A 13,932-nucleotide genomic window follows, 5' to 3' on the forward strand; every position below is an offset into this window, starting at 1 on the left:
TGTTAAACCTCCATACCAATCTGAGGGGACCCAATATCCATACTATGTTGAGTCTTCCATCCATGAACATGGTATGTCTTTCCATTCATTTAGACTTTCTTCCATTTCTTCCATCAGCATTGGGTGGTTCTCAGCATACAAATTGTCCACATAAGTTTCGTTAGATTTACACTGAAATACTTCATTTTTAGAGCAACTCTAAATGGTACTGCATGTTTAATTTGTGTCCACGTGTTCACTGCTAATTGATAGAAATACAGTTAATTTGTGTACATTTATCTCGTATCCTGCAGCCTTGCTGAATTCTCTTATTAGTTTTAGGAGTTGCTTTACAGATGATATGAAATTTTCTATGTAGATAATCATATCATCTGCAAATGGGGACAGTTTCATTTCCTCCTTACTGTGTACCTTTTGTTTCCTTTTCTTCCTGTATCACACTGGCAAGAACTTCCACTACCATGTTGAATAACAGTGGTGAGAGTGGACATCCTTGACTTGTTCCTCATCTCAGGGGAAAAGTGTCCAGTGTCTCAACATTAATTATGAAGTCAGTGGTAGATTTTTTTACAGATGTTTTTTATCAAGTCAAAGAAATGCTCCTGTATGCCTATTTTCTGAGAGTTCTTATCATAGGTAGCTGTTGAATGTATCAAAAATGCATATGATCATATGATTTTTCTTCTTTAGCCTTTTCTTACGATAGAGTGCATTGATTGATTTCCAAATATTGAACCATCCTTGCATTATTCGTGGAATAAACCCCACGTTGTCATGGTTTATACTTCTTTTTACACATCGCTAAATGTACATATTTGTTAATATTTCGTTAAGGATTCTCTTGGCCTATTTTCACAAGCCATATTGGCCTATAGGACTGAGCATGTTAGTTTTTTAACAGCATTTTCCTGCTGCCAGACCTTCCCCGCTGAGATCTTCCCTTTCTCAAATCTAAATATTCCTTTTTCAGGGCCAAGGATTCCAAGAAATAGCATGAAAACTCCTTGCAGGGCCCTGGTACACTGTGGCCCACCAATCAGCACTGAGCACTTGAGATTCCATTCTTGGAAACGCTGGTGATTAGTTGCCTTCCTCATCCTTCTTTTGCTAGAATCTTCACAACAGCTGACAGAGCCTGTATGTCAGTTTGAAGAAGCTGCACCATTGCATCTGGTTAGAATAAGGCACCTGACGTACAACTCACTTGCCTCAAAGTTCCGTAAGTTTGAATTTAGGAATCTTACCATGAACCTGTGCCCTGCTTAACTAAGTCAGTGCATGCAAAATAATAATAAAAAAAAATTAGATGAGATCAAAAAAGGAGCTATCTCAGAGTTTGAAGAATTTACAACTTAACTTAGAAAGAGCTCCCAAATTGGGGAATTGTCCCACAATACAAATTCCTTTCTTTTAATATTTAAGGAAGGGTGGTCACAAATGATCACCAGGGCAGCTCAACAAAGTGCACTCTTTTCACAGATCACACCCCACTGCCTGGAATCTGTGCCTGGCATTGAGTCCTTGCACTTAGTGGGTGCTCCATCAGTGTTCCATGAAGGCACAGGGTGGGCTTGTCAATGCAAGGGCATCCCCTCCAAATCCCCTCAGGAGCCCCCTCATGCCTGTGCAGCACCAGCAAGCAGCCCACCAGCCCACCTGGAATCAGCTGCCTGTCCGCACCTGTGTTAGAAGCCCGGTTCTTGATGTGGCATGCTCCACACTTCCTTATCCAGACCCTCAATCCTATGAACTCAGCAGATTCCCTCCTGCAGGGGGAGTTCTGTTTAAAAAACGGGTCTCTTCACCCAGAGTTGGAGCTCCTGATCATAAATGCTTGGATGCCCACTGGCCCCTAAACTCCCCAACACACACCATGCACACCCACATACACACACTCACACCCACACCCCAGAAACCCATACATGTTCCCCAACAGACACCACTCCCCTCACACACACCACACACACACACCCCTACTTCTAGAACAAGGTTCTCAAAGGTCTTCATTGAAACCAGACCTTGACGATTCCCCGTCATTCCTCCTCCTGTGGACCCGATGTGTCACAGGCTCTCAGCATTGGCGACAGGAGCTGGGGGGCCGGGGGGAGGCTGGGGGCCCCGGCCTCAGGTCAGGCCCAGTGAATGCACCCTGTCAGAGCTGCGAGGGGCCACCCCGATGTCTGTTATCCCAGGGTGTGTTCACTCAGGGCGCTGGCTCTGGGGCACATTGGTGGAGACTCTGGAAATGACCCTCCAGGAGGGCAGCTCTCCTTCCCAGCAGGTGATACGGCTTCTTGTCCAGCAAGCTCTTTGACTCGCTGGTCTTGTCTCTCCATCCACTGAACCCCCTGGCCCCTGACAGCTCTGTTACAAATGAGCAGTCCCTCCTCAGGTCACCAAGAGCATTTCATCACAGCGTGGGCTGGGAAGTGCCCTGGTAGGGCTGGACAACCTGCCCTGCCTGCACGGTCCAGCTCCCTCTCCAGACCATGGGCCCCCCACCCCCGACGCCAGCGGCCGCTGCCCCCGTCCCAGCTCAGCGGCCTGCCTCCGGCCCTGGCGCTGGCCCAGCACAGAGCTGGCACTCCGCACGTGTCCACTGTAGAGAGAGGGCTGCTGGCCAGGCTGGCCCTCGTCGGAGCGTTTACCAATGCAGCATTGGTGCCAATGTCGCACACAGCCTGGGGAAGCGGCGGTCTCTGAACACTTTTCTCACGGCTGAATTTCCGTAGGAAAGCATCCAATGTGGCTGCCCCTAACCCCACGTGCCCACTGAGCCCCCCAAGTGTAGCAGGTCCACGGGGAGATGGTCTGGGACGACAAGCTCCTGATTTCCACGACTTAGAGCAGCGTGCGAATGGAAAATGAACGCTCATTCACAGTTTTATATTGATCACACACTGAAATAATAGTTTGCATGTGGTAGAAAAATTAAATTTACCATTCAAGTTGATTTCACCTTTTTTTTTTCTTTTAATGTGGCTACTGGAAATTTTCAAAATACAAACGTGGCCCATGTTCTGTTTTTACTTGACAATGCTGGTCTCCACTCCTAGTAAGAGTCATTTTGCCCGCTCACATATTCTCCCTCCGTTACTGGAGTGAGGAGCGTTTGAGGGCAGGCACCCACTCATTTCCAGGTCTGCGGGGCATCTGGTCAAAGCTGAGTACCCTCAGGCGCTCAGGGACTAAGGAATGGATTAAAGGTGTGAACGAAATGAGTGAAACAGAGGTCTGCACGCAGACATGGACAGCAGGCAGGTTGCATGGACCTCAGTCCCCACGCTGTACACGACATCCCCAGGACTTCTCTGTTCCATAGCTGGACTTTGTACCTCTGACCCCTTCCCCCATCTCACCCATCCCACCTCCACCTCTGGCCACCGCAGGTCTGTCCTCTGCCTCACATGTCTGGAAATAGCTGAGAGCGATCTTCAAAGTTCTTATCACAAGAAGAAAGCAAGCCTGTGACTACGTGTGGTGACGGATGTCAACTGCATCGACGGTGCTGCTCATTTCATTCGCACACAAGGATGGCCTCATCACGTCGCACAAGTGAAACGAATAAAAAGTTGTCTGAAAGCGACACCTCCACTTAAAAAAGAGCACGCGGACTTTATCAAACGCAGTGCAAACTCCACAGCTCTCACGGGAGACAGGAGCAGACGCGTCTAAGGTGGGTACGTGTCACAGACTGTCCCCGGTCTCCTCTACCTGCCCACCCACGGACTCACAGACTGACCAGAACCTTCTCCGTCAGTCCCTCATAGGTACAGCAACTGTCCCAGTCCCCCAAGAAAGCCGAGGGGAAGAGGAGCCCTCAGCCCACTGGAAGGCAGGTTGTTTCGCCTCTTGCCCGAGTCTGCACCCTAACGTCTCCCAGTCCTCCCTCGGTGGCATCTTGGCTCCCCCACTACACCGCCAGACCCGTGCACCTGCCCTCGTGCTCTCTTCCCGTCTACACCCACCTTTCCTCTTAAGTTAAAGATCGGATGCCCTCTCTCCTGCTGAACTGATAACTGAAAGCGCTCAGTGGGGCAGTTTTTCCCGGACACGTCTGCATGCCCCTCGTGACTAAGTGTCAAGCCAAAAGAATGACTCTCTAACGGTGGAATTGCGAGCACCACCAAGTGGGGCAGAAGAAGTGTGATATCTATCTGGCGCAGGACAGGGTCAAGGCCTAAGGCTGGCCCTGGATGGGCACTGCCTTCCTGGGTCTCGGTGTGGACTCGGGGATGAGTTACCACAAGGGCGAGACTTGTAAAGCAAGGGCACTGGGCCAGGCAGACAAGCTCACTCACTCACAGCCAGCTCCTGAGCATCTTCTATGGGGCAGCGCTCTTCTCAAGAGGTGACGAAGGCTGAGACAGTCCCTGCCCTCATGAGCCCCCGGTCCAGTGCCCAGAGCTTCCCCCCAGCACTAACCAGGAAGCCTGGACACAGACACCCCAGCGTCCCTGGCAGACACGCCCCCGAGTCTCCACCGCCAGCCGCAAGGTCCTGGCACCACTGTGGGTGCGCCCTTCCCACAAGCCCCTGAGGTCACACCGGGCCCGAACAGCAACTCCGTGGGGAGGGTGGGCTGAGGTCTAGGCGGCCACCCACTAGGGGCTGGAAGTGACAGGAGGGCAGAGAGGCCATGGGCTCTGCACGCCGGCCCTCCCTCCTTGGCCGGCCACCCAAGAGAAAGGGCCACAAATGGCAGAAGTCCCAGCGAGTGGACAAACGGAGCACGTGAACGGGGCGGAAGGGGGAGGCGGGCAGGGAAGCACAGATGGACTCAGCACGGCAGCCGCCCACCTTGTCTTGGGTGGGAGGGGAGAGAGAGAGACAGCCTCTCCAGAGTGCACGCATGGGATGGAGACGCACATACAGCCCCAGGCCCACCCCCCAGCCCACCGTGGCCCGGCAGCCGGACCTTGTTCTTTGCCAACACACCACACCTGGATGGTGCCCAGGTCAGGGGGCTGGGGCCGGCATGCGCAGGATGGATGGCACTGCACCCACCGTCCTCCACTCCAGGTTCCCATTGAGTCGTGCTGGAGTTATTTATCAACTCTGAAGACCCTCTGAATGGTGGGCTTCTGGCCTCTCGCCATCCCCAGGGCCTTTTCCAAGGAGTAGCAACACTCACTGCCCTGCCACTTCCCTGCACCTATCTGGGCATCCCAATTAACTCGGCGGGTCCGTGGGGGCTGCCCCGTGCTTCCTTCCTCTGCCCACTGGCAGCAGTAGGGGCTGAGTCTTACACACTCTCCTGGAAGGGGCTTTGGACCTGGCCCTGAGAAGCTCCCTACCATTCCTGGTTCACTGATGGGTACAGAGTGCTGCCCACAATGGGGAGCCAGAGCAGTCACACCTCCTCCAGGCAGCCAGATCCAATCCAGGACCCAATGTGGATGGACACCGGGGGAGCCAGGGCCCCCACCTGAGGGCTCCCGGAGCTCTAACATGAGCACTGCAGCCTCCGACTTTCTATTAACTGAGAGTTAATCCGAGTTATATAACCACCACTCCCCACTGGGCGGCCTCCTGACTCACGGACTCCTTTGAATTCCTGGAAGGGGGTCCTAGAGAGGGAGAGAGAGTCAGTGGGCCGTGGGGTCTGCCTGCTCCAGCTCCAGCCAGCCTTGCTCCCGCCTCCCCCTCATGTCTGATTGGCATCGGCCAGGAGAAACCCTCTCGAGCCAGACTTCAAACACAAAAATCTAGATCAGGGATATATTTGGCTTTCCAAGCTAATCTCTACATCAATTTGGTCTCTACTGAGTTGTAGCCCTTTGAAGAAAACTTGGCAACTACGTATGGGAAGCAGATGACTCTTACGTAACCCCAGACAGAAGACCCTGGGCTCTGGGAGGCTTGGCAGTGGTCGGCCGGGGTCGGGGCGGAGTTTGGTGTCCACCCTGTCTGTCAGGACCCAGGGTGCGGCTGCCCCCACCTGCTCCCGGCACCCTGTGGGTCTCCCACAAAAAGCCCAGGGGAAGGAAGGACTTAGGGAGGACCTCCAGCTCACATCTGCCAAACGCCTGGATGGCGCCCAGGCTGGTGGGCTGGGGACAAGGAGGGCGCCATGTGAGCGACCCCAGGGAGGAGGATGCAGGATCCGGTGGGGAAGCAGCTGCTGGCTCTCCAGGGACCGGGAGACAGACGTCTCAGGGAGGCGTGGAGCTGTCTCAGCCTGGGAGCCGCCTTGCCCTGCTCCCCACTTATCGCTCTTTCCGATGCACAGAGAAAAGGAAGCAGGTGATTAAAATAAATCAACAGAAGGTACAGATGGGGAGGAGCTGGCTACCCTCTCCTCTGCTTGGACAGTGGGTCCCCCGGGGGGAGGGCGGGCGTGAGGGGAGGGGGAGGCACCCGTGTGGTAGAAAAGCTGTGAGCTGCCCCTTAAAGTGGTGATTTATTCCAGTAATACTGGTGCTGGTGAGCCTCACGGCCACCGACACCCGATGGACTCCAGTCGCAATCAATTTGGTGGCAGCAGCTGGAAATGGGTGCGAGCCACAGCTGACCAGGAAGACAGTGTCTGCAGACAGGGACTCTGACTCCGACAGCCTCTGAAGCCTGGCTGCTCGTCCCCAGCTGCTGGAGGACTTTACAGGCCGGGATGGGGACAGGCGATCCCCCGGGACCGTGCAGTGCAGCCCAAATGTGGTACAGCGTGTCTAGTGGGCCTGGGGACTGAGAAGCATCCCAGGAAAGAAGAGAATGCCATTATGATGTCACAGACCCACCCCCGCCGCACACACAGCCAGGGCCTCGGGAACAGAAGGGGCAGCAGAACCTTAGGCAGAGGGACCACAAAGGACATGCCCGGGAGAAGTGCGGTGTTGGCCGCGGCACCTTCGAGTGGCACCTGGCAGGTGCCTTGCAGGCTCCGAGCCCCTGTCGAAGCAGCGACGTGGAAGGCTGTGGCCACAGGGGCCGCTCACAACCAGACAGCCCAGCTCCAGAGTCCCCGCCGCTCGCTGAGTGAGCGTCCCCTCCACGCGGCTCCGGGAGCTGTTTCCTGTGAGCTCCGACGCAGCTGGCCGCGCTCCGGGGCCACCTTCACGAGGGGCCTTCATCTGTGCAGATAGAAGGTACCTCTGGAGTTCTGCTACAACTACCACCGAAAAGGCACAAAAACAGCTCCGAAAGCCTCACGCTGCTCTTCCTCCTAAGAAACGGCTTCAGACACACAGCTCCCTTCCAATGCAGAAGCAAAAATCCAAGCCCAGACTTTGTCTTGGAAGCCAGAGCTGGGAGCCCTCACTCAGGCCGTGCCCAGAGCCACCTTCGTCACCTGGGCTCCAGGCTCCACGTTTGCCTGATCTAACCAGGCCTGAAGCCGGCAAGCCCTCACCGGGGAACCAGGGAGGGGCTTGGGAGCAAAGACGATGAGCTGTCTCGAAGGAAAAAGCACCTCCCCAGGGCTCAGGCCAGCACCCCCTGGATTTCCGTCGCCGCCACCCTGTGCCTGGTGAGACACAAAAGCAAAGAGCCTCCAAGCACAGCCCCTTCTCCCGGCCAGGGGACAGTTCTCAGACATGACAGAGCTCGCTCCTGTCATCCTCCCAGAGAGGTGACAGCTTGTCCTCAGAGGCACATTTACCGAAAATCTCTTGTGCTAACACTGAAGGGAAAAAAACAAAAGGTCAAACTTCAAAATCACCCACAGAACTATTTCCTGAAGCAAAATCTAGAGTAGATCTCACTCGGGGATGCCTTAGAGGAACTGTTTTAGTGAATTTTGAACCAGCAGAGAGGTTTCTTTCCTTGATATTTACTCTCCTCTCTTTATCCAAATCTTTCCATCTAGCAAGTTAGTAAAAAAAAAAAAAAAAAAAGATGTCGGTTCAAATAACTTGTCGGCAGTCAATCAGAAATGGAGTGCCAGACAGCAGCTCAGGAGGTGTCTGGGAGCCCAAGGTGCACCCTCCGCGGAGCGGGGACCCCTCTGATCTTTCCAGAGGCCCTGGGGTCTGGCAGACACCGGGGAGGCAGAAGGCAGGGCACCTGGAAGGGGTCACCCGGGCAGAGCTGCTCTCTCTCCATTTAGTCTGCGTCCCAGAATGGCTGAGCCTAAACCTGAACCAGTCCAAGCACAGGACATCGATTCAGGCCGAGCCAATACCCAACGCAATTCTCCTCAGGATTAACCTTTTAAAGCCCACACTGGGGAACAAGACCCTGTCACCGAAAGAAGGCATGCCGCTTTCCAGAAAAATGCCAATAATAACATTTGGCAATTTTCACTAGATGTCTTCACCCTGGGAGTGGAGAATTGTCTCATAAATCAAGGGTGGCTTGAAAACGCTTGGCGGGCTCCGTCCTCGCCCAATTTCTCAAAATCAGGACGCGCACTTGATTCTCCCTTCAGCTCGCTCTCGTCCCTCCCCCCAGCTCTTATCGGGTGGCGGTGGGGGCGGCTCAGGCAGCCGGCTCCAGCAACGACCGGCCCCTTTCTCCCCAACGCGGGAGCGCAGTGCATCCCAGTGGACGAACTCGAGAACCGCACGCCGGCTTCCCCTGCCTCCGCCTATGTCCTCCCAGCTCTCGGATGCAACCCGGGACCCAAACGCACCAGCTCCGCCGAGACCCCCGCCCGGCAGGAGGGCGACGGCTCGGAGGCAGCCTGCGCCGCCAAGGGGGGCAACTGCGCCCTGCTGGGTCCGAGGCTTCTCGAGGCAGGGGATGAAACCCGAGCTCCACGACAGGCGGGCAAAGTTTGTCGAAAAGGGTCTTCCTGGTTACCACTACCAGGGGCCCCGAGCGCGAACCCCCGGTTCCTGCCGGCCCTGGAGTCTGGGACACAGACAAGTCCCGGGCGCTCCCGAGGGTGTTTGTGTGAGGCAAGGAGGGGGTGCCCGCCTGTGCTCCCCCAGAACCCCAACGTCTCCCGCCCCAGCTGCCCGCCAGCTGTGCGCGCCCGTCGGGCCCGGAGGTCACCGGCAAACAGCTGGACCGGCAGCTGGGAGCCCGGGAGGCCCCTGCTCAGCCCCGGGGCCCCGAGGATGGGGAAAGGCGGACAGAGTGGCTATTAGGCTTTGGTTTCCGCCAACTCCGCCTGCCAAGCTCTCGCCGGGAGCCCGGAGCCTTGGCTTTCCCCGGCAGCCCCGGCCCCCGCCCTGGGTCCACGGCCCACCGCGCCCAGCGGCCCGCGCCTCGCCCGGGCCCCAGGGAGGAGGCGCGCCGGGGCGGCCGGCCAGGACACTGCGCTGCTGGCGCCGGGAACCGCGGGCGCGTCCGGCTGGCCCCGGTACTCGGGAAGCTGGGGCGGGCACCCCTGCCCGGACCCGGGCGCGCGGAGCCTGGGAGAGCCAGACGCTCCCTGCAGGGCCGCGGGGCCCCCGAGCTCCTGACTGGCGCCCCGACCGGGCTGCCGGGGCACCGGCCGGCCGCTCGAGGGGAGCAGGGAGGGGGTCCCTTTATTTGCAACACCGAGGAAAGCGCCGCTCCAGCCTAGCGCGGCACCCACGCACCCGCGCACCCACACGCACCCGGACGCGGGCCGGGTCGCTCACCTGAGTCCTAAAAGCTGTTGAATCCACATGGTCACGTTTCAGGGAGCGGAGCCTCAGATCTCGCTCGCCCCGGCCATCTGCGCGGCGTCCGCGCCCGCTCGCTTCCGTCCCGCGGCGCCGGTCTCTGGCTCTCCGTCTGCCGCCGCCCGCTGCCCGCCGCCCGCCGGCCGCGGGGCGCAGAGCGAGTCAGAGCGCGGCCGCGCGGGGCTCCATGCCGGCCGGCGCGCCGCCGCCGTTGGGGCGCATGGCTCAGGCGGGGCGGCCCGCGGGGGCGCACATCCTTCGGCCGGGGCGTGGGGCTCGCGGCCCCCTCCGGGGGCGACCCAGCGAAGACGGCGGCAAGGCGGGGGCGCCCGCTGCCGGCCCGGGAGGGGCGCGCTCCGGCGCCGCGACCGCGCAGCGAGGTTCGGAGGAGCGCCGGCTTCGCCCTCCGGGGCGGCGAGGAGGGAGGCGGGCGGGCGGCGCCGCCGCGCACTGTGCGTGTCTCGCGGCGAGACTCTCGCTCCAGCCCTCGCCTGCGCCGAGGGGGCGGCGCGGTCCGGGGGTGCGGGAGGCGGCGACGCTGGCGGACGCGGGTCCTCTCCGCGGGACGCCGGGCCGGGGTGCTCTGCCTGGGACTCCTCTGCCGGTCGGCGCCTCTCAAGTTGGCCGGGGGCTCCGTCTGAGCGCTCGCTCTGCAGACGGCCGCGGCGCCAGAGGCCGGCAGGAGGCGGGCACCGGAGGCGCGCGGGGCGAGGGCGCCGTGGAGCGCGGGGTGTGGGGACGCGCGGCGGCGGCGGCGCCGCGCCGAGGAGGCGCGCGGGGATCCCGGGGCCCCGCCGCCCGCGCCCACCGCGCCCGCCGCAGAGCCGCCCGCGCCGCTCAGCCGCCTCCCTCCGCGCGTCTGTCTCTCAGCGCGCTCGCCCCCGCCTCCCCGAGCGGGTCCCAACTCCGCCCGCCCGGCCCGGCTCACGTCACCCGCTTCCCCGCCCCTCGAACTGGAGCCCGAGCCCCCGGCCCGGCCCCGGCTGCCGTTCGCCGCCCCGCCTCATGGTGGCCCGCTTCGCCGCGCGAATCTGTGCGCGGCCCCGGAGCCGCGGCAGGCGGGGCCCCGGTCGCCCCTTCCCCAAGCCTAGCCTCGTCCCGGTCCCCACCTTGGGAAAGGCTCGAGAGAAGCCGCGGGCTCGGATTGGACCGCCGGGCGCTGCCGGATGGTGTTGCCACGGTAACCGGATGGCATGCGAAGCAGTTCGAGGTTCTGACCCGGTTACTGGTGCGCCCAGTGGACCCGGAGAGCCGGTTTTGCGGGGGGCGCTCGTGAGGAAGCATTCGGGGGCCGTCTGGGTCGGGGGCTCCAAGAAAGTTTTCTCCAGGCGGAGCTGCGCGAAAGCGGCCGCCGGAGTCTGGGAGGCGGGGAGAGTTCGCTCTCCCCCTGCGGTCTGGGCCCCTGTCTCGGGCCCTGGTGGAGGAAGTCCCTGCGTTCCTGGTCAGAGCTTCGGCACCTCTGCCCCAGCCCAGCCGGGTCGGTTCTGAATCCTGACCCTCGAGCAGTCCCCAGGCCGAGCCTCCGGCAGCCCCAGCTGCTGCTGGGCTAGGCCCTGGAGGAGGAGGACTCCAGAGGGGTCGCTGGGGAGTTTCGGGACCCCAGCTTCCCACTCGCCGCACGCGCATCCTGGCCCCTTCCCCATCCCCTTTGCATACCTGGGTGGGTTGTATTTGCAAGGCCTTGACTAGAGGAGGAAGGCCCCTGTCCCTGAGAGAAGGGACGTCCAGTGAAACCCCCCTATTGAAGGCTAGAGCTGCTGACTCCGGAGAAGCCCTGCTTTCAACTCTCCATGCCTGCGAGGGAGGTGCCAAACCAAAGGCCCTAGAAATCATGCCAGTGCAGCTCTTGTGTGGCACGTGTGGATGCGGGGGTCCAGGGAGGGGAAGAGGGAGATGATCTATGCAGGTCCCCCCCCAGCTAAGCTCTGTAACACAGCCCCCCGGCCCAGGTGAGAGACCGCCACTTAGCAGAAAAGGCCTCCCTGAGGGGCAGCCATTTGCGGGGTGGAGTGGGGACGGCTGGGACTGTGGACTCCCAGGCATGCTCTTCATCCCTGAGCCTCCAGGTCCTTGAAAGCCACAGGGGTCTACTCTGCCCAGGCCAGAGGATGGGGTGGGGGGTGGGGTGGCCTGTTTCCCCAAGAAGATCCCGGAGGAGACAGGGCAGGGGCAGAGAGGTGTGGTGGCCAGAACCCAAGTCTTGACTCGGGCAGACCAGCTGTTTGCTCACTGTGAGGTCCTGGGTACACGATCTAACCTCTCCCATCCTCAGTTTTCACACCTGTGAAATGGATTCCATGTTCCCTTCCACACAGAGATTTTTATGGGGGTTAAATGAGATCGGATTCACTGTTACTGTCTAAAGACGGCACAGGCTGAGTCAGCACTTTGCTTACGTGACCACTCGTGGCTGGTGTTCTCCCGGGAGCCCTCTCCCAGAGGTCTGGGGCAGATCCCAGAGGGAGGTCCGGGAACAGCAGTCTGAACCCCCCACCCCCTCACCAGGGAAGTAGCGATGCCCTCACTGCTGCCACCTAGCGGGAACACGTGGGGGTGCTGCACCAGAGAGGTGCTTCCAGAACATCCCTGGAGGAGCTGCTGGGTCAGGAGCCGCTCTGCTCCGGGGACCCCCTTCTGCAGCCCTGTGCAAGCCTTGTGCGGGACCTCGTGTGAGGACGCTTCTGAGTGAGTGCAGTAAAACGCACAGGATTATTAGGAAACCAGGCATATTGAAACGTATGATCGAAATATTAAATTCTTGACATAGTAAAGTAGAGGGGCAGAGAAATATGTTCTTTTAGTTACATGAAGTAATAAATTGGCAGATCCAGAACGCCCCGCAGTTTGGGTGTGGAGATGCGCAGCAGAGCCCCTGGGACCTGTCCACAGCGGCAGCGCGGCCACGGGATTGGGCGGCCGTCTCGGTGTGACAGTCAGAGGTACGTCACACCGCCTGCCTACCTTTCTCCGGGAAGAAATGCTGGGTTTCGGATGTAACTTTTTCACCATCCAAGTGTAAAGACCCCTTGAATTCTACCCACATGTCTTGGGGGATCTGACCTCAGGTATGAACCTCGGGGCCAAGAACTGAAGTGTCTTCTGGAAACAGCAGTCAGGATAAGCAGGGGCAGTCAGGAGGGGAAGCTACACGGCGGACGGGCGCCGAGTGAGTGCCGCCCCCTTAAATCCCCGGGGGTGGGAGGAGAGGGGACGGTCGCCCCCCAGCCCCGCCCAGGCTGGAAAGTGAGACTTGGGGGGGGGGCACTGACGACACCACTCCAGCTCCCCCAAGGAGGGCAAATCCTATTATTTTGTTTGTTTGTTTGGATTTTTCCCTCTTGTTGAAACATTGTCGTCTTTTACACGCTGAACAATAACAAACCCGTGAGGATGCTTCGCCCTCGGTGTGACTGGTTTCTTGTACTTTGATGGCATCTGATGTTTCTTACCTGTTCACCTTCCTCCTCTCTTGGGAATTGGGGGGCGGGGTATAAGTCATCCCCCACCCACCTCTCTCTCTCTCTCTCTCTCTCTCTCTCTCTCTCACGCACACCTACCAGCTTCAGCAAGGACATGGGGAAGTTTTCAGAAGTACCCACCATGGAAAGATCACCTGGTCCCCCACCGGGGGTACGTCTGCTCCCTGGAACCTGGAATCACAGGCTGGCATGGCCTCTCTGAGCCCCCTGGCCTCTGCCCTGCCCTATTTTCCCAACAAAGGAGCCGGCCGATCCCCAGGAGGCCCTCTTTGAAGCTCTCTTAGGCCATTTACCTAATGGCCTTCACAGGCATGGCTATTTTTAAAATCCATCCAAAGCCAAACTAAGCTGCCACTGTTCATTTTTCTCCCAAGGAGGCAAGCGTGTCTTAAGCATGACATTTGATTAAGTAGCGAAGTTTGTGATTTTAAATGGAAGGGAAATGCTAATTTAAATTATTGTAAGTTTCTTGAAAGCATTCACACTGTCTTCTCTGCCCCCTTACTTTACTAGCGCCCCCCCCCTTTAGAAATTTCACGTGGTGATGGGAGGCCGGGTGGGGGCGGGAAGGATCTTCAAGTCACTTTTCCTTCTGGGGGGAAGGTAAGGGCCCAGGCCTTGGAGTCCGGCCCCTACCCCTGCCAGCATCGCATCAGAGCTGTTCCCAGGTGGTGCTGCAACCCTGCTGCCCGCTCCAGCTGAGGGCAAGGGCGAGGCTGCCAGGCTGGAGGCTGGGAGAGAGGCTGAGACTCCCCCGACGAAATGACTCCCAGGACAGTCGCCTTGCATCTCAGCCTGGCCGTCAGGGAGAACGCAAGTTCTCTGCTACCCATGCAAACCGGCTTGTGTATCAGAAAGAGAAACGGTCCCCCTGCTTCCTCTGACCAGGTGATGGGTGAGAGGGCTGCTGAAGGATTTGA

At 58.9% G+C, this 13,932-nt stretch overlaps 1 protein-coding gene across 1 annotated transcript in view; it reads right to left on the reverse strand.

Moving 5' to 3' along the window:
- The window catches only part of AJAP1 (adherens junctions associated protein 1), a 111,659-nt gene extending 102,011 nt beyond the window's left edge, over nucleotides 1-9,648 (reverse strand). Inside the window, exon 1 of the mRNA XM_074377590.1 lies at nucleotides 9,510-9,648. Coding sequence (XP_074233691.1) covers nucleotides 9,510-9,538 — 29 coding nt within the window. The 5' untranslated portion in view covers nucleotides 9,539-9,648. The remainder of the gene's footprint in view (nucleotides 1-9,509) is intronic.
- Nucleotides 9,649-13,932: the final 4,284 nt, after the last annotated feature.

This window comes from Camelus bactrianus, chromosome 13 (assembly GCF_048773025.1).
Source record: "Camelus bactrianus isolate YW-2024 breed Bactrian camel chromosome 13, ASM4877302v1, whole genome shotgun sequence".
Taxonomy (NCBI): Eukaryota; Metazoa; Chordata; class Mammalia; order Artiodactyla; family Camelidae; genus Camelus; species Camelus bactrianus.